General features: G+C 35.3%; 1 protein-coding gene across 6 annotated transcripts in view; it reads left to right on the forward strand.

The window, feature by feature from the left end:
* The window catches only part of AGFG1 (ArfGAP with FG repeats 1), a 66765-nt gene that overhangs the window by 19229 nt on the left and 21310 nt on the right, over positions 1–26226 (forward strand). For all 6 annotated transcript variants that reach the window (XM_063103814.1, XM_063103823.1, XM_063103832.1 and 3 more), the window contains exons 3-5: positions 15892–16007; positions 19320–19482; positions 20489–20642. In XM_063103814.1, coding sequence (XP_062959884.1) covers positions 15892–16007; positions 19320–19482; positions 20489–20642 — 433 coding nt within the window. The remainder of the gene's footprint in view (positions 1–15891; positions 16008–19319; positions 19483–20488; positions 20643–26226) is intronic.

Raw genomic sequence — 26226 nt, forward strand, 5'->3', positions numbered from 1 at the left:
TGGAGTTATATGTATGGTTTAAATAAGTTTTTTTAAATGAGACAGCTATTCAGGCATTTGGTGCAGTTACGTTGCACCTTTGTGAAAGATTGGAGCTATTTTATAATTAGAAACAAACACTGCCACAAATACAAATGTTTTTGTTTGTAAAAAAAAGTTTAAAATTCCCAATTCACATGCTGTGGCAGTTTTGCTAGAATATCCAGGTATCATTTTATATGTTATGTTCAATCTGTTTAAGATTAAATAGGACACTAATAGTTATTTCCTAAATCATCTTGTCCTATAAACTATAGTAAGGGATGGTCATTCTTAGTACAGAATAACTCTCACAAGGCTGATACCAGATAGCCTATAGGACATTATCAGAAGGAAGACAACAAGCATTTTGATGAATTCTGAATCAGTGCCTGGAATTATCATGTAGTTTCAAAGCACTATATTCATTTCATTTAAGTTTGATTAAAAATGAAATAACCTAACCCAAACTGCAACTCTCTTGAGACTTTGATAAAATTTGGAGAGGGCTAGTTAAATATTTCCTGAAATCCAGTGGTTTCGTGCGGAAGGATTGTATCTGGACTCAGAGGGTTGTGAGGCTTGGACAAGGTGCCTCTGAGTGTCAATTTCTAAAACAAAATAGTAACAATAATACCTATGTATAGAAAGACTGGGATGCTTTGAACTCAGCCAACTTGGGAAAGTTCCCAGCATATTTGTCAAATAATAAAGATACTGAAATATTTATTGAATCTAAGATAGTAGAAGTTATAAGAAAAGGATTATCAATATTTATTTTCATTCCTTGTTCAGGTGGTTTCACTAGGAGAATTTTTCAGTTTTTATAGAATACAACAGTGTCATTTGTATTAATATTCGGGTTATGTATTTAAACTCTTGGAACATTTTAACTGATTTTATGCGGAGCTTAAATAATAAGAATAATGAAAATTGGCAGTTATTTTAGTAACAACACATTGTGTCATTATAGAGTGGCAGAGTTAAGTTACATGCTCAATAATCCAGGATCTACCATTACCCTGCTGCTTATAGCAGGGGTTGGCAAACTGTTTTTGTAAAGGGCCAGATAGTAAATGTTGTAGGCTTTGTGGGCCACTTACAGCATCTGTTGCATATGGTTGAAAAAAATTTAAAGTTCTTTTTACAACCCTTTAATGTAAAAACCATTCTTAGATCAGGGCAGTACAAAAACAGGCCAGTGGCCTAGTTTGGTGTACAAGTAGTTGATTGAAGATTCCTGGTCTATAGAATTAATTCCAAAGTTTTCAGCTTGCAATATAAATCCTTTTTTAATCTGGTCTCTTTACCTCACAAATATTTTTCTTCATTTCCAGCAGAAATGTTTTAACTACAATGATCTCTTTTGTTTTTTGTACATACTATCTTCATTCCAATTTTACTGTTTTGGTGATGCTGGTTTCTTTTTTTGTTTGTTTGTTTTTTAAGTGAATCTTCTCTTCAAACCCTATCAAAATTTTTACTCTGAAGTCTTTCAGGAGTATTTTATCCCACAGGGACTAAACCCCCATAAAGTATTTTAAACTATTTTTTTAAAAATAGCATTCACTGTAAGATTTTACACAAAAGTTATTTTATGGCTCTGATAGTTTCTCTTCTGTATTGGTCTTATTGCCCTCAAACATTACACATTATTTCCCTGGCATAATCTTATATACTTTTTATTTATACCTAGAGCAGCGATAATGCACAAGAGTATATATCCAAGTGAGTTTTAAACTTTATAGGGCTGGCCAGTTAGTTCAGTTGGTAACACCAAGGTCAAAAGTTCAGATCTCCACACTGGCCAGCTGCCCCTAAGTCCCCCAACCACTTCAAGTTTTAAATACATGTAAGTTTCATTAGAATTACTTGTGGTGGTGGGGTTTTTTTTGTTGTTTTTTTTTTTTTTTTTGTAAAAATTTTTGGGCTTCTACTGCCAGAGATTCTGACCCTGGATGTGGGGTGAGGCACAGGAGTATCTGTCTGCATTTAAACCGAGAACTCTCCTATGATTCTGATGCATGTGGCTATGGATTACCATGTGAGAAACCCAGTATAGTACCTAACGACTCTAGACTAGGGTTCAAAAAATTCTGTGGTTTAGTTTCAGTACCACTAATTTATGAACCTTGTCACCGTGGGCAATCTCTTTTCCCTGAGCTTCTTTTTCCTTTGTAATCCATGAAAAATATCTGTCTTGCCTATTTCACGAGGTTCATTTGAAGATAGTGTATGTGAAAACATCTCAAAAATTAATATATTATTTTGCACGTGTAGGATGGCAGTTTTGTGTACAAAAGCACTTTTCCGTTTGGTTCCTAAGCTCAGAAAATACGTATCATACAGGAACATGGTGTGTTTTAAACTGTATTTAGTGTAGAGAGAAATTTTTGCAGAATTTCAGTAAGTATGATGGTATTAATAATAAGGAAAGATAATTCACAAATAATAGTAACATTTAAAAACATTTTTAACTACAAAAATGTACTTATTTAAGGGAATACCTTCCTAGTGAGATACTTGAGGTTTAAAACTAACCAAAATATGAAGGAATATTATTGTATTATTTAAGAGGATATTTGTTCAGTTTCTGCATATTTATGAAGAAATGCACATATTTAAATTCTGTCCTCTATTTTGAAAGAAAGGCATGGTGCTATATATAGTTCCCTTAATTTTAGGTGAATCTAATCAGTGATAATGGTAATGCTTTAAATATTTAGAGTACATTCTTTGGTGTTAGCTGTTGGCTTTCAGAGAAATATTTAATTACAGTGATTAAGAAAAAAGTAGGAAATGCTGTCTTTGTTTTATACATATTGTAATGTGAGTCTTTTTGAATGGCAACTGAAAATCCAGAGTATTGTAGAAGCTAGCAGTTGTTGGTTTTAACTGCTTTGAGAGTTTACTTAATTTTTCTGTTATATTGGTATCCCAGGTCACAGTATTTATTTCCTTTGGTTTGCCATTCTAGCTTCCTAATCTCTCAGCTTTGTTTTTTTCTTTCTTGCTGTTAAGTTGTGTTATCTTTTAAAAAAAATCTTATTTGAATTTACTTAAAATATAAATTTTATACTTATTCTTTTTTAAAACTTTATTGTGGAAGTGTTCATATATCTATGAGTAGATAATAATATAACAAATTCTCATTAACTCATGGCTTTTTATTATTTTGAAGCAAATCCAGAACATAGAATATCATCTTTAAATTCATCAACTCATACTATCTCTAAAAAATAAGAACTTTGAAAAAAATAAAACAATACCATTTTCACACCTGTAAAAATTAATAATCCAGTCATCTAGTCAGTGTTCAAATTTTTTTTGTTTCATAATTTTCTTTTTTCTCTTAACAGTTTTTTTGAATCAGGATCTGAGTAAGGCCCACACATTATGAGTGGTTAATATGGGTTTAAAACTCTATATTGCCTATAAAGGCTTGGAGACTAGATGGATCATAGTTCGACCAGCAAAGGCTGGGACCAGGCAACTTCTTGGGTCCTGTATTAGTGGTCTGTGGGATAGAGCCAGGCAAAAGTTTGTGTCAAGATAGTGGAAGCCTTAGACCAGGTGGCTAGTCTGGGGCTGGATTCTCTGAAACCTGGGGACCCTGCCAGATTAAGTTCCTGGGAAACGGAGTAGCTTGGGTGACTTCCACTGCCTTGTAGGCAAACTGAGGCAGCCCAAGTGCCATCAGGTATATGTCTGAGTTATAGTCTTTCACCTGTGTCTTTTCAGTTGTTCTGGCATCACCTGCTACTCAGGCTCCTGAAAATTGATGCTGGACTCTTACTGCCAAGCAAGGAGGCTGTTTGACTGTCAGGACAGCAACTGGCATTCACCTTGGCAGCAGAGGATGCCATCTGGTTGTGGGGTGCTTTATGACCTCATAAGAAGAAACTTGAAACAGGCTCAGGGCCCATAGATTTTTAAGGAATTGGTGATGACATTGAAATTTTCTTGGTTGTGTTTCATGAAATAGAAGCTATCCTGCACCACAAGATCAGCTTTGGGTGAGTGTAGACAAAGGCTATGCCTGCGGGAACTTTTTGGAGATTTGGGAGATATCTTTTGTTAGTCTACTCCTGGACCATGGACTCCACCACTTCCCTAAGGACAATTCCATACTGGCCTGTGATGCTCAAATGCTAGGATCTTTCTAAGGATGGGGTGTCTGTGAGCAGTCATTTTCTGGTATGAGAACTTGTGCCTCTTTATGCCATCTAACAGCAGCATGGTGCCATAGGTCTTACTGCAGGTGAGCAGGGTTTCCTGGTAGTGTGAGTGCTATGGTGCCGCTGCTGCTATGCCTGCAGGGAGCCAAGATGGGCTACCTGCTACATTGTCTCCCAGAACCTGCTCTCATGGATGGCCATGGCAAGATTCTTGTCCTGGTTAGAGGCTGCTCAGAACCATAGCTCAGTGGCCAGATTTGCCTGTCTTCTCCCGCTGCCCAACATTTTATTATGAAAAATTCCAAAACAGGTCGAAAAATTATACAGGTACAGTAAACCTTGTGCAGTGTCTGGTTTAGCAGATAACTGTTATCTATCCATTCATTAGTCCGTCTTATTTTGAAGTACATTTCAAACATTAGTTCACACCACTTCTAAAAACTTCTGTATATCTGTCATTAATTAGAGTTCAATATTTGTTTAATGTTTTTGAGGTTTAATTTACATACAGTGAAGTGCAAGAATCTTAAGTGTACCTTTGGGTGAGTTTTGATAATTGCTTACAGTTTGGTAACCTGAAGCCCTATAAAGATTCAGCGCATAACTGTCACTCCAGAAAGTTCTTTGATACTCCTCCTTATTCAGTCCCTCCACTCTCCGGAGGCACTGTTTTGTTTTTCATTAACATTCGTATAAATAAAATAATAAAGAATGTACGTTTTTGTGTCAAACTTCTTTTGAGATACATGTGGGTGTATGTAGCTTTTTCCTTTTTATTACTGAGTACTATTCTATGAATATTTCAGGATTTATTCATTCTTCCTTGTCAGATAGATCCATAGTGAATATTTTCTTGCAGTCTGTGGCTTTCTCATTTATTTTCTTGGTGTCTTTTGACTAGCAGAAGTTTGTCATTTTGATGAAATATAATCTATCAAATTTTAGTTTTATATATAGTTAATACCTTCTCTGTCTTAGGAAATCTCTGCTTATTTCCAAATCATGAGGATAATCTTATTTTAGAAGCTTTATAAAATTTTAGCTTTTATGTTTAAATCTGTGATCCATCTCAAGTTAATCTTAGTGTATAGTGTGGTAGGGGTTGAGGCTCTGTTAATGTTTTTCCCTCAGTCTTTCTCTTCTTCAAATTGGATAATTTCTGTTTGTTCCTAAATTACTCTTTTGTTATCTCCAAGGTCTAATGTTTTTATTTCAGATACTACCTTTTCCAGTTCTAGAGTTTACATTTTTTTTTTTCTAGAAATTTTCTCTGCTGAGATTTTGTACAGTTTTATTCATTGTAAGCATGTTTCTTTTATGTTCTTGACTATAGGTATACTAGGTGCTTTAAATTATTGTCTGCTAATTCCAAAATCTTTATTTCAGAATCTGTTGTCGCTGATTGCCTTTTCTTTTGATTATGGGTCACACTTTTCCTATTTCTTTGTAATAGGTGATGATTTAGGGTTATATCCTGAACACTAGAAATGGTAGGTCATAGAGCCTGTGGGTTCTCTTTTGTTCCTCCAAAATGTATTGATTTTGTTTGTTTCGTTAGTTTTTTACTTTAGCAAACTCTGCTTCTCTCATGAGGGATGCCAGCTGAAATTTCTACTCAGTGTTTAACTGAACTGTTTGGCTCAGTCCCACACACTTATAGGTCAGAGCTGAGTGAGAGATTTGGGCAAAGTTGATATGCAAGTTTTGTCATGCCTACTGTGATTATCTCAGAGGGATTTAGCCACTTTTCCAGTTGCTGTGGTTGTGGCAAACTGTCGTCTTGTGCTTTTAAGTATTAAGGTTTGTGGATTGCTATTTGAGTTTTAGCAGTATTGCATGGTGGGGTGGGGAGAGAACTACTTTCAAGTGATGATTCTTGAAAAAACAGCAAATACCTAGTGCTGTTTTCTTCCTACAAGTGTTGGCTTTTCTCCCGGTATTTATGGTTTCTCTCTAGTGTCTTTTTTATATTTTGTCCAGAGTTTATATGTAATCTGCTGGAGAGTTTTGCCACTACTGGAAGTGATACCTACTCTGTTTGCCTTTTAAGTCTTTTTTTATTCTATAAGTTTCTCTTCCAGTCATTCATTCTTATTCTCTTTCTCTACCTCTTTCTGCCTTCCTCCACCAATCCAGTTATTTGTTCAGTAGTTTCCTGCCACCTGGGTTTTGCTGATTCTGTTCATGTAGTGTCAGTGTTCTTCTGTACTCTGTTGCCTATAAACTGGTAATTGGCTACATTATCTTCTTAAGATTCAAGCTTAATTTGGGGAAGTGTGGGAAGGGTGCACTGTGTATAGGTTGTTTGGTGGGTTCTTTTATCAAGAGATACCCCCCCACCATGTTAGCAACTGCTACTGTTCAATGCCTACATTAGTTAATTAGGGACTGTAAAATGGTGATATTCTAATTTAGTGGTTTTCCAAGTGCAGTTTGGGACCTGTGGGTCCTTGAAACCTTTTCAGGGCTCTGTAATGTCAAAATGTTTTTAATAATAATACTGAGACTCAATTTGCTGGGTTTTTTTTTTTACTCCTGTTTTCATGGGCATATGGTGGAATTTTCCAGAAGCTACATGACATAAAAATGCAGAAGCAGATGAGTAATCAACTGTCTTGTATTTAATGAGGCATTGAAAAATATGCAAAAATGTAAAACAGTGCCACTCTTTTCACTAATTGTTTTTTTCATTAATTAATGTTATTCACATTAACAAGCAATACTTTTTATTGTTCTTTTTTTTAAAAAACAATTTATCCCAAAGATTTTTTATTTCATTTGACTTGCTTTAAAATAACAAGAGTGGACTTATTTTTTACTTAATTGTACATATTTTGGGAATACACTGTTATTCTTTTTTAAACACCTTAAAACTACTTTTCTTTTTAAAAAAATATCAGTGGATGTAATACCCATAAACAAAAGCCATTTGTGGTTTTTACTATTTGACTGTTTTCAAAATGAGGAGTTAGTTCTGTAACATCTTCAATGGTCACTAATTAGGGTTTTTTCCTTAAATATCACTATGAAGTTATTTATTTAATGTATTTCAGTCAGTTGCATTGTTCTTTTTCATGCTCAAATTGTCCTCTTTTTGGCCAATGGGATAATCTGTTTTTGGAACCTACTTAAAACTCGCCTCTTCTGCAAATATCGTTTTTACTCAGAAAAGTTTTGCCTGAGTGTTTCTCTTTTTCTCTTTTATCAACTTGTGGAGCCACCCATATATTCACAAATGTTCAAAGAAAACAATGTTTTCTTCCCCACCTCCTGTTTGATTTACATGGAACATGGTATAGATTATGGTTTACTTCAGAGACTTGTTTTGCATTTGGGCTAGTTAATCTCTCTCTGTTCCTTGGTCAATGGTTACATTCCTAACCTCAGTCAGCTGCCTCACAAAAGCATGCCATCAGTCACCAGGACAACCAGACAGTAGAGTGTCAGTAAGAATGGATCACTATCATTGAATCCTAGATTGAACTAAATAATGGATGAGTAGTGTTTATGTTAGAGGTGGTACACTGGGGTTGATGATATCCCTAACCATAGATAATCCACAAACATTTCTTATTTCATATCAAGACAAGTAAATAAAGCTATGTTCTTAATATTCAGTTCTAAAGGAAATATGACCAGACAAGCTGGTCCATTCTGTTACTCCCTTGCTCAGCTCCTTGTTTGTTCTAGGTATATTTCTGAAATATGTGAAACTCGTGTGTGTGTGTGTGTGTGTGTGTGTGTGTGTGTGTGTGTGTGTGTGTGTGTGTGTGTGTGTGTGTGTGTGTGTGTGTGTGTGTGTGTGTGTCTCTCTCTCTCTCTCTCTCTCTCTCTCTCTCTCTCTCTCTCTCCTTGGCAAGCTTGCTTATCAGATTCCTACTATCTTTGGGAATGAGAATGCTTTGCTTTAAGAGGCTTCACAAATTAAGTTTAGAACAATGGAATGAAAACACTGGTGGGTTTTTTTTTTTTTTCTTTTTAGAAAATGATTCTAAAGTTCATCCAAAAGAAGAAACAAGTGAAACTAGCTGGGAAGAATTTGTAAGACAAAGAGTAAACAGGATTCATTCTATTAAATACTAGATATATCTATGTCTGTATTTATATACATTAATTCACTATATATAGCAATCTGAAACGAGAGCAAGAATAGGCACAAATTCGTAGTAGACTAGATCCTGAGATGTATTGTAACCTTTATATATATGTTAAATGTGTATGAACTTATAAAGTAAATGAATGTCAGCAGTTCAGTATGGAAGTAAATGGGGAAGTGGTTATTTAATGAAGAACCAATTAGAATGCTAGCTGGTATGGTATACCAAAATAAATTCCAGAAAACTTTAGAATTAAAAGTTTGAAGTCATAAAGGAAGCCATAAAAAATGTAAGAAATAGAGCTGGCCAGTTAGCTTAGTTGGTTAGAGCATAGTGCTGATAACACCAAGGTCCAGGTTCAATCCCTGTACCATACAGTCACATCCCTAATGTAGGAAATAGTCTCAAATTATCTCCCTGCAGTGGAGAAATCTAGCAGATACATTTTAACTAAGTAGTCAAAGTTAACATCACCAGTGCTGGTACAAATCAGCATCGTGTCCCTCCTGATAATGATGCTCTGCAAAGGATACATCACTTAATGCAGTACAGTATTTCTCAGTATCCACAGGGGATTGGTTCCAGACTCCTTGCGGATATCAAAATCAGGGAATGCTCAAGTCTCTTATATAGAGTGGTGTAGTATTTGCATATAACCTATGCACATCCTACCCTGTACTTTAAAGCATCTCTAGATTACTTATAATACCTAATACAATGTAAATGTTATGTAAATAGTTGTTATATTGTTTAAAGAATAATGACAAGGGAAAAAAGTCTTTACACGTTCAGTAACAGACTCGACCATCCATTTTTCCCCCCAAATATTTTTAATTTGCAGTTGGTTGAATCTATGAATGCAGAACCCATGGATATGGAGGCTGACAGTATTTCTTTCCAAAACATATCATGTGAAATTTAATCATGAGGAAACTCAAATTAAGGAACATACTACAAATAGTTGGCCTGTACTCTTCAAAGATATTATGGTCATGAAAGACAGACTAAGGAATTGTTTCAGATTAAAAGAGACTAAATTATGGATTCTGGACCAGGAAAACCTTTTCCTTTTTCTATAAAGGGCATTATTAAGATAATTTGTTAATCTGTAGACTAGATAATAATAGTATAAAATTTTAATATCTTGATTTTTATAGTTGTGCTATTTTTATATTAAAAAGTCCTTATTTTTAGGAAATGCACATTTAGGGGTAAAAGGTGTAATGTCTCCAATTTAAATGGTTCAGAAAAAATTTTAGCTCAGAGAATGATAAAGCAAATGTTAACTTTGGAAACTCTGGGTAAAGAGTATACGGGAGTTCTTTCTACTATACTTGCAACTGTTCTGTAAGATAAAATTTTAAAAAGCAGGCAAAACTAAATTGTCGTGTTTAATGATACATACATTTGGAGGAACAATAAACAAACAGAAGGAAATGATTATCATAAAAAATTAGTAGAAAATATAGCTAACTACATATTTAACACTTGAATGCAGCAAGACTTTGTAGATTAAAAGCAATGAAAGAAATCACAAAGTAAAAACATAAATTCAACTAGATTTTAAAAAAAATTTGTAAAACACACAGCAAATAAAACTAAAAGGTAAAGCAATTGTTTTGTGGCAGGCACCATACCATATAGGATAATTTACATATGTCATTTCAGTTTGAGTAAGTAGGGCAAATGGTAATCTTTCTTGAAACTACTACTAATAATCATAAAGCTAATTATAACTTATAAAGCACATTCATAAATAACGTGTGTTTTGAGAGTGAGGGGGTAGGGTGGGGGTTGTCAGGCTCATAATCCTAGCTGAAGGAAGAAGGGAAAATCTTCCCACTCTGCGAAAACCACAACACACACACAGAGACACAGCTGATTGGACCTGGAATGTACACCTAACCTTGGGGGCCAGTGATTAATCATATCCTCTCTCTTAAGAAATTAAATTAAGGTTCATAGAGGCTGTATTTCAACAATGAATCATTTGAAGTTGTTGGGAAAATACAGGAAAATGGTCAGGGCCCCTCAGATGTTCAGAATCTTGCGGATCATTTGCTGTGGATAGGCTGTGTGTGATCGGAGTTAGTGCGCCTGCGTGGTGCTGCCACCTTGGCTGGAGAGTAAAGCGCTGCTGGGTGAGGCCATGCTCTAAAACCTATGGCTTCCAAGGACCTGTTTGCCGGTTATGTAGCTCATAGACCTGCGTGTGAGGAGTTTGTGACCCAGTCTGTGAACGGGCTTGAGGGGTCTGTGAGCTCCAGACCCAGCCCTAGCTCGACAATTGGCAACGTTGGCAGGATTCCGACATTAGCCTAGCTCCACAACTGGCGGAATCCAGTAGCCAGACAGAAGTGAAAAGGCAGTAGTATGTAGTGGGCTGCATGCAGCTTAACAAGTAAACAACAAAAACGTCTTACTGGGGTAAGCAACAGCAGTAACTAGACATAGTATGAGAAGCAAAAATGATAAACTATGTGTTGGTGAGGAAGTTTAGGAAACATACACTTAGAATGCCTGAGACCTAGATGGCTTTGTGTTCACACTCCTGGTTCCCATGAAGATTTTGTTTTGTTTTCGTGAAGTTCTGCATATGATTCCTGCACACCTGTTTTATCTGAGCTAGTTAGTGTAGCTGGATTTTACTTCTTTGCAGTTTGTTTGGAACACAATTCTATCTGATGTTAGAGACATTAAATGAAGTAAGGTATGGGAATATGCTGTGAGTTGTATGTGTTGCTCTTTACTAAGCCCTCACGGTAGACGTCTGAATTAGAGCTACTTGGTCTCCTTCACAACCCACAGATATTTGCAAGTAAGTTTTCTTACTGTTTTCACTGTTTAATTTCTCTCTAGTGTTCTAAATATTTGCTGCCTTGCTTTCATTTCATTTATGAGTTTTCCCAGTCCCTTTCCAAGTTTTTTTGTCTCTTTGTTTTTACCAGTTATTTAGAAAATGGGTTAAATCCTATTACTCTTTCACCAAAACTTAACTCTGGTACTTTTTCTCTTATATTCTCAAGTGAATTCATATGTATAATAAATTGGCTCTTGGATAGTCCTCGCTCTTGGAAAGTTCTTACTTCAGGGAAAGGCTTCCTTCATTTTATGCCCATCTGTCTGTTATTGTTTGTGCACATTGTAATACTTACCTCTAAAACAGTTTTTATTTATTATCCTATTTAAGTCATTATTCTTGGATGCTGGTATGGTCAGAGTAAGTCCATGGTTGCAGGTATGTCATCAGCAGACTTTTTCTATTAAAGGTCACGTGGACTTTGTGGGCCATAAGGTCTTTGTTCCAACTACTCATTGCTGATACTGTAGCTGAAAGCAGTCATAGACAGTAGGCGAGCAAGTGGGTATGCCTGTGTTCCCACTTTATCTACACAGACTCTAGGCCAGATTTAGTCCAGACCCTTGCTCCTCAGTGCTGTTTCAAGTCCTCCACCCCCATGCTCCTCATGTCAGTAGATTTTATCATCTGCTGTCTCTTCTTGTTGTAGTCCCCTCATTCATTTTAGATTTCAGCGCCTTACACAATGCTTTTTGTCCCACTAGTGTTAATCATTTCTGGCAATACCAGTATCCACATAGGTAATCCACGTGGCTTCCTGAATTCCCTGACCTTTTATCTCCAATGATCCTTCATCTCATGTTAGACCTTTTGTATATCAATAACTATGTCACCTCTCAGATATGAATTTCAAGCATCCGTTTTTTGACCACCTCTCCTCTCAGCTCATTCCATCTAATACCTACCTCCAACAATTTTGAAACAGCCATCAGGACCTCCACTTCACTGATCTCCATTATTGTAAACCTCTTTGTTGTCCATCACCCTCATCATATTATAAACCTCTTTGTAGTCCCTCACCCTAACCAGCTTAGGTTCCATGGTCTGTTAGTATAATCACCCCCATCATTTTCTGCCTAATTAAAGCCAACACTCTACCTACTTGGTACCAAACACTATTCTTATGAGTTTCACTTTAAATAGTCATTGCCACCAGTCCTCAGTGCTACCTGCAGTCTTAGTAGATTCAGTTTCCCCTTCTTCTTCAAACCTTGAAAAACCTTTCCTTTTCAGTTGGTCTCTTATTTTAGTAACAAACAAAACAAAGCAAACAGAAAAGAGACATTATATTCCCCATCAGCAAATCTACAAGCCTGAAAGAGATCGACCTTAGTAGAAGGGTGGGAACATAAGCCCACTTTTAGGGACTAAAATGTGAGCAGGTCACAAGGAGATAGATGTTTTCCCAGGTATGTCACTGGAACACTGGCTCTGTTAAATGAATGTTACCCAGTAATAGGTTTGCTGGCTAAATTTGGGAAATGCTGTATATAGTTTGAAGAACCCTGTGTAAATATCTAGTCTTTGATATTCTGATACAGAGGCAAGGGGAAATGAAAATTACAGGTAGAAAGGAAGTTTCTATCTACTGGCCTAGATTTTATGAAACATTGGTTTTCAAACTTCAGCCTACTTCAGAATCACCTGGAGGGCTTGATAAAACAGATGGCTGGGCACCACCTAAAGATACTGATTTCATAGGTGTTGGGTGGCTCCTGAAAATTTGCATTTCCAAGAAATTCTTAGATAACACTGTTGCTGCTTGTTCAGGGAATTGGAGAATCACATTTTGAGAGCCACTTCAGTTGAATAAGAGTTCGTTCAACTGCCAGGAGTGCCAGGAATTGTTAGGATTTTGAGCATTGTAGGAAATAGCTGTTGTTGAGTAACATAGTGAGAAATAAGAGCTGATTAGTAACGTTACTGAACTTTGATAGTGAGATCACATGAATTTGTAGTGGACCAAAGCACCTAGTTTTAATGACTTTCTCTAGTAGTTTGACCTATCAGCAGGAGCAGAACCACTAACTCAGCAGTTAGTACAGAATTTTGAGAGAATCCTATAGGCTGCTCATGTCAAATATCTCTGAAGTTTACTTTCAAGCACTCCATATTTGCTTTGTATTATCATTATGAGTGCCAAGATGGCAGCTTTATGATTTGTCTGCCTTCAGCCCATCTCCTTCATTTTATTTATTTATTTGTGCGCTTATGATTTATTTTCAGTTTAAAAAATTATGTATGGTGGTTTGTGGGGGTTTTGTAATGCAAAAACTAAATGTCATGAAGTATCTGGAACTAATTCTATCCATTTCAATTAATAGTTTTATGGTTTGGAACAAATGACTATCATGTCTCTATTTTTCTCATTTTAGAAATTTTTAAATAGGAGAATTAGAAACTTCCAGTTCTCCCTTTATGAATGTAATTGTAAAGCCTCAGAATCTTTAAAAATTACATTTTGGGAGAATCGTTAGTTAGGTTTCTGCCTAAGTAGAGTGCCATGCAATTCTTTTTAAGTAGCTAAATATTTTTTGGACAGGCTGGGCCTCTTCAAGGTTTATGGTATTTCTGGCAAGTTGCATTACCATTCCTGGGTGTCTGTACTTCTCAGGCTTTGCCACTGAAATGTTTTTATAATGGGATTGTGTCTTCACCTAGGCCTTACATGTGTCACTGTTACTGCCTTAATGACTTAAATAGTATCTGTACCGAGCCTGGAATAGGAAGGAAACTCAAGAGGTATTAATTTAAAACATGCTTGGGGGCATGATAGGAGAGGAGAAGGGCAAGTCCTTTTTCCTGTTCTTTCTCTTATTTCTCCCTTATCCAGTTCAGGAAGTAGATAAGATATTTGGCAAATGTTTGTCAGGCTTTTTGAAACCAGATACTATGTTCTTTTCACAGTGTCATAGTTGGATACTCAAGAATAATATAATTTTGGAAACTTGTGGGCTTGTTTTTTATAGCTTTATTGAGGAATAATTACAGTAATTTGTGCATATTTAAAACGTACAGTTTAAGGAGTTTTGATTTATATATGCACTGTGAATAACATGATAATGTACATTTTCATCATCCCAAAGTGTTTCCTTGTGCCCCTTTTGCAACGACTCCACTGATCTGCTTTTTGTCACTACAGATAAGTTTACATTTTCTAAAATTTTAAGTGAATGCAATCATACAGTATATGTTTGGTTTTTTGCTTTTGTTTTTTGGTTTTATTTCTCAGCATAATTGTCTTGAGCTTTGTTCATGTTATTTCTTGTTATCAGTGGTTTGTTGTTTTTGTTTTTTGGTCTGATTTCTCAGCATAATTGTCTTGAGGTTTATTCATGTTATTTCTTGTATCAATAGTTTGTTCTTTTAATTGCTTAATAGTATCTTACTGTGGATATTCTTCAATTTGCTTATCTGTTCACCTATTTATGGACATTTGGGTTATTTCTAGTTTGAGGTTATTATCAATAAAGCTGCTATGAATATTTGTGTACAAATCTGAGTGTGGACATCTGCCTTTATTTTTCTTGGGCAAATGGCTAGGTCATATGCTAGGTGTATGTTTAACTTTTAAGCAACTGCCAAACTATTTTCCAATGTGGTTGTACTATTTTACATTCTCAAGAGTTCCATTCGTTCCACATATTCACCGACATATGGTATGGTCACTTTATTTTTACCTTTCCTATGGATATCTATGTTGTGAGGTCTCAGTGTCATTTTAATTCTCATTTTCTACATGACTAATGATGTTGAGCTGCTTATTTGCTATCTGTATATCTCCTTTGGTGATGTGTCTGTTCAAATATTTTGACCCCTCTTTAAGAAAGTATTGGGTTTCTGTCTTTTTTATGATTGAGTTTATATTCTGGATTCAAGTTCTTTTCTTTCAAGTTCTTAACACGTTTTGGAAATACTTTTATCAGTAGGTGGCTTGCCTTTTCATTTTTTTCTTCTAAGGTTTTTGAAGAGCAAACAGTTTTTAATTTTAATGAAATCCACTTTATCAGTTTTTTTCTTTATAGTTTTGTGTACTTTGTGTCCTGTTTGAGTTCTGCATAATTTCATTACTCTTGATTTTTCTATAAAGTGAAATATCTCAGATTCTCAGTTTTTAGCTATTCGACAAAAAAAGCATAGGTGGTAACTGTAAAGCTAGAGTGGTATCTGCCTTGTATTTGTGTTTATTATGTTACACTTTAAAGCAGATTGTTTATGATTCTACTATTTTTTGTTCTTTTTGGTTGATGTTTTTCTTTTTTTTTGGTGGCTGGCCAGAATGGGGATTCCCACCCATGACCTTGGTGTTATAAGGCTGCATTGTAACCAGCTGAGCTAACCAGGCAGCCCTTTGTTTGAGTTTTAATTTTGCTACTGGTCCAGTTCTTCTGTTACATGGTTAAGGTAACTGAGGTTTATCAGACTACATGACCTCACTAATGGTTTACAGTTTATGATCATGCTAAGACCAAAGAAAACCTCAGGTACTCTCAAATCCCTCATTTCCCTATGAGTTGCTCTTCTTTATGATTCTGTTGCTAAAATTTTATTGCATACTGCAACATATTAAGATAAATTTTGTTCCTTCATTTCTGATTGTAATAAATATCCTCATTGGAAACAGTATTAGTAAAATTATCAAGTAGGTTAGTTTTCTGAATCATGATTTCCCCTTAAAATTACATTAAGCGAAGATGTTGAATTTAACAATTTTTTTTTTTTTTAATTCTTTCCAAAGGTCTGTAAACAGATTTGGCTAGGATTATTTGATGATAGATCTTCAGCAATTCCAGACTTCAGGGATCCACAAAAAGTGAAAGAGTTTCTACAAGAAAAATATGAAAAGAAAAGATGGTGAGTGAATAGTTTGTATTTAGAGTAAAGCCTCCCAAATTCATATGAATTATGGGTAAGGATAGTCAGACATGATGAAGGAAGGCAGGCAGGAAGGAACGAAGGAAATAAATAAGTAGGTAGATAGGTAGATACTCATTATCTTTTGGCTTTTTATTGAATTTGGTTTCCAAAAACCTTTACTTCTACTTTGTCTTAACTCATTTGTGCCTAGCAGCAGCCTTTTCATTATAATTACCAGGCCTCCTATCCTCTTCAGAAAGTTAGGGATTCTTTCTTCTAATCCTTCCCTAGCCCTGTTAGCTTCTCCAGACATATGTAGTCTTACAAAGCCTTCTTTCTTAAAATCTTTATTCATTTAGCAAGTATTTATTGAGTATTATCTTTACAAACTGGCACTATGCTAAAACTTGTGTAGTAATCCATCCACTTAATTGCATCTTGCAGTAAGTTTTTGCTCAAAATATCCCTTACTTCCTATCCGAGAAATCAGTTTACCATCTGGTTAAGAAGGTAGTGTTCATACTCATACTCCCCTAGTTAAAGCCATTAGATGTTAATTTCTAAAAAAGGTTGTGTGTATAGTTAGTAAGCCCCCTAAATCAGAGCAGGGGCTATAGCTAATCTTCAGTTACTCAGGGGCTCTTTATTTTTAGCTATATGAGCATAATTTAAGTATGAAACTGACCACGTACTGAGCTAAGTTGACTAAGACTCATTGATTTATGAACTCTTTTGGTTGTTTCTTTATCAGTATTGAACAATGTACCTTTCCTTCTTGCGAGGTTAAGATGGGGGAGAGAGTCACAAATAGGAGGAATAGATAATGAGGAAATAAACGGCCTCTTGTTTCCCTGAGGAAGTATGTTTTAACCCAGAGAATGATATATTCAGAGCCTGTTTTTGTCCTGGGAGACCACTTGCTGTGGTTTAAGGTGGAGAGGTCTTTACCTTCATTCAGTGAGTATATTAGCTGCGACTTGTACATTCGGTCAAAATTTGTGTTCTTACCATTCTCTAAAATGAACTGCTTTTTTGCGAGGCAGAATTAGCCAAGGCTGTATTCAGTTGTACTAGATACATTAGGTATGAATATAAGTAAATATATGGCAGTAAAATTTTAGTTCAGGAAAGAAGAAAATATTAGAAGGTAGGGTGATAGTAAAAATATGGTGGCATAAATGATTCTTTTAAAATGAAAGGTATGGTTATTATTTTATCATAATTCTCAATTTCCTAGTCCTTCCACCCTTTGTAGGTAAGACTGTTCTCCTTTCATAGCTGTAACCCAATTTTTGGTTTGCTCAGCAGTGTTACTTTTACCAACTTAGAAAGTCAGTTTGGTTAGGTCTTAGCTGGGATTTTAGGTAGGTTATCTTTAGCTATAAAGAGAAAAGTGAGTGTGAATAATAGTTGATAGAATTAAAACCGTAGATTCATCCCTGCATTTATAACAATAATATCCATTCAGAGCATAACACAAATAACTGGAAACCTCAAATAATTATAGTTCGTGTTGTTTTTTCTTTTCTGAGAAACAGAATAGTAATAAGAGTAATACAAATACAAACCTTAAGTGGTGGGTGGAAAGAGAGGGTGACCATGATTCAGGAGGGCCAGGACCTATACATTTTTAACTCATGGTCCTGCACACCTGCAACATGTAACTAGAGAGCAATGAAATGGGTTTTTAACATGGTATAAGCACTATTCAAATGCAGTCTCCCTCAAAATACTCACTGTAGAAACTGCACTTAAAACAGTGATGCTGTTGTTATCCAAAGGGATTTTGAGGTTGTTCTTTTTACTAGTTCCCAAAAGGACTTTTTATGTTATATAAGATGAGCTTCTTTAGTTAGGTAAGTTTTTTGAACCAAAAGCTCTTATCTGATTTTATCCTTCATAAGACTTGGCTTTACTCAAGAATTTATATTATTAGTGGTATCCTAAATTATGGGAAAGTGTAACTTCTTGTATTCATTCTCATATCTCTTGTCATCTCTCCCATTTACTGAAAAAAAGCAATTTTATTGTTTGTGATTATTATATAGTTTGTTAATAGGTAACACGTATAGTTAACACCTATACGAAGAACTGTTCTAAATGCTTTTACAAATGTTCACATGTTCATACCTCACAGCAACCTTATCTCCATTTTATAGTTGGAAAACTGGAAGCACAAAGAGTTGAAACAGTTTGCCCAAGGTTTCATAGCCACTGAGCGGTAGAGCTATTTGAACTCCATCTCTGGAATAGGTGGTTTTAACCACTCTTAACCATTCTGTTTCCTACTTCTCCCACCTACTTACTTGATGTATGGTGGGTGGTGAGGAGGGTGGGACAGAACCCAGAATTACAGAGAGCAATAACTCTCACATAATCCCACCCCTAGAGATTAGCATTGCTGATGTTTGGGCATTATTTTCTTACTGCCTCTCTTTCCTTCCTTCACTTCCCTTCTCCCATGAATCCTGTATTTACATGACTAGGGTCAAACCTGAAAGACTATAAAGGCTTACAGGCATCTTTCCATGTCAAAGCAGAATAGTTATGTGGTCCTGTACAGATTTTAGCATTATCCCTTTAAATACTTTACTCCTGATGGACATTTGATTTGTTTCCCAGTTTTTTGAAATTTTTATAAAGAGTGTGTTCATATACATGTATGTACACTTATCCAGTTAATTCCTAAGTATAAGTTTCTATAAGTCACTTATCCTAGGGCACAGAGCATACCTATTTATATATTTCAGTGGCTGGCAACAGAAAATTTGTAATGTTCACACTCAGATCAAAGGTGAATAATACCTTAATTTCCATTTCTATCAGGTTATAAGTGTTTTCATATCTATGTCTCCTTTTGTACTGCTTCTGCCCATTTTAAAATGGGGTTGTTGATCTTATTCTTAAAGAATAGGCCTTTATAGTTTAGACTATTAACTGTAATATAATAAATGTTTCCCTACCTTTTCTCATCTGTCTCCGAAGGTTATTTATGATCTTAACATGTTTTCATTTTTAAAAATTAAAGTATCATGATGATTAACTGTACATCCTCTGTTTAAAAAAATAGTTTTGTTATCTTAGAAAAGCCATAAGTAAATAATTGAAACAAATTTTGTGGTTAGTCTTTCTTACTCTTTTCTCTGAGTATTTAAATTAAGTGTAGACTTAAGCTGTCAGTTCTGAGTGAGAATGTTTTGAAGTAAGACTAATGTTGTACAAAATAAGAATTGAGCTTATCATTTTTTAATGTAGGATTCCCTACATTTTTCTTAGTTAACTGCCTTTTCTAATTTTTACATGTTTTAGGTATGTCCCACCAGAACAAGCCAAAGTGGTGGCATCAGTTCATGCATCTATTTCAGGGTCCTCTGCCAGCAGCACAAGCAGCACACCTGAGGTCAAACCACTGAAATCCCTTTTAGGAGATTCTGCACCAGCACTTCACTTAAATAAGGGCACACCTAGTCAGGTGAGTAATCTTTAAGTCTTTGTAGGGACTTCCACTTAAAGAGAATTGAGTGTCAAGAATTTGAGAATTCTTTAAGATGGCAGTATAATCTTGTATGCCAGTAGCATTATGTCTTAGTGGTTTCTAATACCTTAAAAGATTATTGGTTGAATGGTTGGAATGTGTGTTTTTGTTCTTTTTGTTATTGCTAATATGAGTTTCTTTGACTTCTCTGTAGCTTGTAGCTTTGCATAAGGATACAGTAACATTGCTATACCTGTGTATCATATGGTATACAATTAGTAAAACATGAATCTGTGGTGACCATCAGAATTAGAACAGTATAGATAGCCTCTGTGATATACTTTTACAGGAAGGGATTTCTTAAGCAATAGAATTTTTCCACATACCTGATTGTGAGGCATGTTTATCATTGAAACAGGTTTCTTTGCGTTATACCTTATTCTAAAAGCTGAACAGACTGAAGTTTGTACTTCTGTACTTTATTATGGTAGATGGAGCTGGGACAGATCTGTTACTCAGTGGCATTGCAACCTTTATCCTATACAAGAATAGTTCTTAGGCATAATATTATGGATTAAATCCTACCCTTTCTAGTAATGCATACTAGGGCATCTGAATAAATTGCTCTGTTTTCACAAAAAGTTTGCATGAAAAAGTGAAGGGAGGGATAAAGTCAGTATAGTCGTGTGCTACATAACAGCATTCCAGTCAACGACAGACTACATATATGACACTGGTCCCTTAAGATTATAATGGCTATACCATATAGCCTAGGCATGTAGTAGGCTATACCATCTAGGTTTGTTTAGGTGCACTCTATGAGGCTCACACAACAATGGCGCATTTCTCAGAATGTATACCTGCCGTTAAGCAATGTGTAAGTGTATAGTGTAACTCTTCCTATGTATAAATGTGTTTTAAGCTTGGTGAATTGGATATAGTTTTATATAAGTATTTAGCAGATCTGACTGGAAAATCTTCATAGTTTGTATGTGGTTTATAGTCCCCCGTTGTAGGCCGCTCTCAAGGGCAGCAACAGGAGAAGAAGCAGTTTGACCTTTTGACTGATCTTGGCTCAGACATCTTTGCTGCTCCACCTCCTCAGTCAACAGCTACAGCCAATTTTGCTAACTTTGCACATTTCAACAGTCATGCAGGTAAGTGTTTTAACAGCTTTTGTCAGAGATATATATAAGGTACTAAACAATATCTATTCTTTATTACGCTTAAGTATTAGTAAACATGTTCTGTTGAAGGTGTTTGGTATCACCTATAACTGTTGAAATGTAATATATAACCATGTAACTGTGCTGCTTTCTAGTCACAGAAGAGGTTATATTTAATGTCAGATACTGACTGACATGACCTTTTTACACAGGAAAAAATGAGGAAAGACTTTAATGTATTTTTTTACCCTTTTATTATGGAAAATTGCAAATATTCAAAAGTAACTACGTAATATAACCTTTATATACCAATCACTCATAGCTAATCTTATTTATCAGTCCATCCTCTCATATTATTTTGGAGCAAATTTTAAGAATTAAATAAGTTTATCCTTAAATATTTTATATATGTCTAAAAAACAGAAGAATAAAAGAAACGTTTCCTTGTTAAACTTAACCACAGTAGTATTATCATTCCTTAAATAATAGTAATAATAATTCATTAGTCAGTATTCAAATTTTCATTCCAGTCCCAGTGTGTACACACACACACACACACACACACACACACACACACACACACACACAGTACTTCAAAAAGTTCATGGAAAATAGAATTAAAAGATAATATGAATTCGCCCATGAACTTTTTGAAGTACCCATGTACATGGACATAAACTTACATACATACATATATGCATACATGCATACATACAGTTTGTTTGAATCAGGTTTCAGATAAAATCCACACATTGCATTTGTGAAATATGTCTTTTTGTCTCCTCTTTGATCCCTTTTTTTTCTCCTCTGTAATTTGTTAAAGAAAGCAGTTTATTTGTCTGAGTTTTCAGTAGTTTTAGTTTGTTGATTGCATCACTGTGATGCCCTTTAACAAGTTCTTCTCTCCTCAGTATTTATTGTAACAAGTTCTTCTCTCCTCAGATCTAGAGACCTGATCCATCATAGATTGTGTGTGTGGGGGGGGGTGAGGGGTGGCTAGGGAACACACTTAGGGTCTAAGAGGCACATAATTTTGGGTTCTCTCTCTTTTTGCAGTGTTAGCTGTTGGTGCTCAATGCTTGGCTCCATTATGCAAAATGATATTTTAAATTTATCATTCCTTCATTTATCAGCTGAAATACTTCTGTAAAATCTTCGGTTATTCAATGACATGGTTTTGTATAGGAAGGTAAAAATACATGATTGATTCTTAATCAAATATCAGGATAATGAATTGATTCCCTAGCATTTTCTCCCATGCAAATACTAACCAGGCCTGACCCTGCTTAGCTTCCGAGATCAGACAAGATCAGGTGCATTCAAGGTGATGTGGCTGTATGTGATTCCTTAGCATCTTTTAATGGTGACTTTTTTCTTGTTTAGTATCATTATGACTTCATAGATTTAAGCATTTCCTACATCTCAATTTATTGTCATTATTATCCTTATGAATGCTCAAATTATACCATCTTTGGAGTAGGAACATCTTCAGATTGGATCCTGAATATAATTCTTTTTATGTAACTCTGGTAGTCTTTGAACAGTACTTCCCCCCTCCCCCATTTCCAAATTTAACATGATCGTTAAAGAGTTTAATGCACTTCACTAGAAATTAGAAATTATTTGTTAACAAATAGACAAAACTTGCAGTTACCTAAAGTGGCAAAGTTCAAGTGAGATGATGTGTTTAAGGGGTTAGTATCTAGAAAGTACAATAGATACTGTTTTTATACATATTCCACACGTATTACATATAGACACATACATACCTATATGTGTTTAACAAAAAGAATCATACTCTGTATCAAGTTTTTATCCTATTTGAATCTTTGGATTTTAACTAAGGTTCCCCGAATGGTTTCGAGTCATTTCCTAACAGCTTGTTAATTTTTTGAGTCTTTATAGTTGTTTCTGTATTGGTCCTTCTACACTTTTACAGTGAACAGTTTAAAAGAATACATAGTATTTATATTGGGAAAATGTGTGGAATTGATGTTTAAAGCCAGTAAGCTTTGATGTTTGCATCTTAGGAAGTTTACCTATTGGCATTTGTGAGTGATTGAATAAGCATTAAACCAAATGTAGAATACTAATTTAGAAATTGAGTTAGTAGTTTTATTTGACCATTTGAGATCTTGCTTTATATTATTTTCACATGTGTGTAAGGGGTACTGGCTTATTTTTTGTCACTGATTTATATAACTTTAATTAGAAACAAAAAAATTCAAGACTTTTTTTTCTAAAACATGTATTTCACAATTTTAAGAGCATAGCAGAAACCAGTGCTGATAGAATTGATTTCCTATTTGTATTTTAGCACCTATTTCACCTTACTTTACTCACCTATGAGATTGTGATGGTATTACCTTTTCTTTTCCTTTTAATTTGATGACCTGGATTGTTGTTGGATAATGATGGTATAAAGTGTATCATATATATACACATCCCAAAATGTGTGGTTTGGAATAGTTTGAAAAATTGTAGAAAACCTCCTCTCTGGCCACATTTCTTTCTAGTAAACATTAAAGTACCTTTTTGTTTTAAAATTTTAATGAAAGCATTTTCTAAGGACATGCTTCATGAGCAAATTGTGTATCATTTTTGTATTTTTGATGTATGTGTTTGCTTTAAAATTGGATGATGGGGATCTCTTTTTCAGAAGAAATTATATAGAGAAGGGTAAGAAATCAGGAAACTTAAATTGTTGGGGCTGTGGTAGGTTTCCTTTCTCCTACGTTACCTGAGCTGCAAAAGACCAGAAAATCTGGAATTTCCTCTTTTCTCTTCACCCTCCAGGTAGGAAGCTAGTTCCCCTTCTGACCAGAAAAGAGCCCCAGCCCTTTGTTCCTACCTCTTGCATTTGAGTGCTGGCAAAAAGAGTTGGTGAAAGAGTCAATAAATATAGGGTGAAACTTCAGTAATTTATGAATATGTGCTAGTTTTATCTCCATTTTAGCTTACTGAAATATAATTTGAAATTATCTATAAGTAACTACCAAACTCTTGTAAATTTCCAACTATTTCCTCTTTCCTTTGCATCTTTAAATGCAATTTATGACTTTTCATAGGCCAGGGAATTAATCTTGCACTTTTCTTTGTAGCCATGTTAGCCAGAAAATGGTCAGTTGAGTTGCTGCAACTCCACAGACTGTTTTGTGCCATGATTGTATTCATAATTTCAATAACTCCCTTAAAATGCTCTTTGAAAAAATTTGCTATTTAATTGTAGAAAATACAAAAAAAAAGAAAAAGAAAATGAAGGAAACCCATATTCTTATCAGATTGATCAAGGTGGTAGAACATAACTGTTTTCTCTCATCTTCACGTATGGTGGAAATGGTAGGGTAGATGAGTGTGAGGAAATAGTTTTATAGCCATGTAGAATAGGTCAGGTTGCCTTAATTGCAGTTGTTTTTTAGCCTGAAGTTGTTACTTATTTGTGAATGACTACTTAATTTTTTTTTTTTTTTTTTTTGCTTTATTTGACTTAGTTTGTTTCTAGAAGAATAAAATGTATGCTTGTTGGAAGAAGCAGCTAAATTACTCATTTGTTTTTCCTTCTAGTATAGTTGATGCCATCTTTTGATATTTTGCCTTGGAGTAGTTTTTAGGTATAAATCAATATCATGTTTCAACTGAAATATCTTTTTCCATAGCCTTTGCAAGCACTCTGAGTCTTTATTTTTCCATATACAGTTCACAAAGTCATTGATGGCTGAGTTCTACCCTGAAACTCTCATTTTTTTTTTTTTTTAAATATTGGATGAAAATTTTATCCCGAACAGTTTGATGTGACAGATGGAAACTTTAATAGCAAATGATAATCATTCAAATATGCCAGTCTAGTTAGCATTGTTCTTTAAGGAAACTTGTTTTTTGCATATACTTTAGTGGTTTAAAAGTCAGAAATCTTTACCTTTCATAAGAACATTCTGGCTGAGGTGGTATGTGTGTATAAGCGTCAGTGAGTGGGGTTATTATTGTTTTCAGAAAAACATGAATTTATAAACATAATTCACCTTCAGAATTTAATAGTTATTATGCCTGGTGATAAACATCATATCACAAAACCTATGAACTGGAAACTGGTTGGTTTTTGTCACACCTTATCCTAGGCGTGTCAAACTCAACTGCTTTGCAACCCAGTTAACACAATGAATATTATAATGTGGTGCAGAAGGAACCATGGGCTCAGGATTATTAGATACATTGATTTTCTTTTAAGAGAAGCAAAAAATCTTGTTTAACGTGAAATTCCCTCTTTTTAAATGTTAGGAATTGATGAAAAAATGTCAATACTGTACAGGTGAAACAAAACATATGTAGCAGATGAATTTGCTGAGGTTCTGCCAGTTTGCATCCTATAGTCTCTATTTGTCTTCCCCTCTTATGAAGATCTATTTCTCATTGAAGAGGAAAGACAATTATCAGCAAGACTCAGGCTCATTAATTGGTGCTTTGAATTCTAAACTGAGTTATTCCTTTACACTTTTTGAAATAAGATTAAGAAGCATCTTTACTATTTTGTCGCATTCTATTTAGTTTGGGTTTTTTTGTGCAGAGGTTGCTTAAGAGTCCAGAAAATAAAGAATTTATATTGTTAAGCAATAAGGAGCCTTTTAATTTAGATACTTCTGTCTAGTGTTTGAGAGATAGGGAAAACTTCCAGTGTTTAGAAAAGGTTTTCAGGAACAAAGTATGAGCAGTGATATGTAAGGCAGTGAAAAGAAAATGAGCCTAGATGCCAGGTACCTTTCAAGCTTTATTAAAGAAAGAAATCTGCCAGGTTGTACTCAAAATGGAGGACAGCCCGGGGCTGCCCTGAAAATAGTGGACAGCACCAGGCGTGGGGGTGGTAGAGCTTATATAGTGTTCCAAGGTCTGGCTGAAACCATCAAGGAGGGTCATAATGCTAACGTGGATCATGGATCAGGGTAGAGAACTGCATCCTTGTGGAAGCAAAAGGGGTTTCTGTTTAAGTCAGGAGGCTTCTCCTAAAGGGAAGGGCGAGGGAAGGAGGTGGTCGGCGCCATTTTGTACTTGGGCTTGTCTAAAGTGGCGCTGGTTATGTTGCAGATCTATTAGGCAAAATCCCTCATTTCAGAACACAAGAAGTGGCAAAGGTACCTTGTAAGTGGGAGTCAACTTTTTAGGTACATTTTTTCCCTTATTGCAGTAATATTCCTTCAGGTATAGTCATCCCTCGATATCCATGGTGGGTTGGTTTCAGGACTTTGTGTGTATACCAAAATCCAGAGATGCTCAAGTCCCTGATATAAAATAGTGTAGTATTTGCATATAACCTATGCACATCCTCCTATTATGGAAGGAACTTGGCAAGAAAGCTCCAGACACTCGGGGAGGTTGGAGAGTCAGATAGTTTATTACTCTAGAGGGACCCAGGCGAACTCGTGTTCTGAAATCCTGGGACCCTGGACACAAGTATGCAGGCCTTTTTATAGGCAAGTTAGGTGGGCTCTATAAGTTTTAGTTTAAGCATATATCTTAGGCAAGCAGCTGCTGGTTTCAACTTCTTCACACTCATGTGACTTGGGCAAGCAGGCAGGCAAGATTG

The sequence above is a fragment of the Cynocephalus volans genome, chromosome 1 (assembly GCF_027409185.1).
Source record: "Cynocephalus volans isolate mCynVol1 chromosome 1, mCynVol1.pri, whole genome shotgun sequence".
NCBI classification, from domain to species: Eukaryota; Metazoa; Chordata; class Mammalia; order Dermoptera; family Cynocephalidae; genus Cynocephalus; species Cynocephalus volans.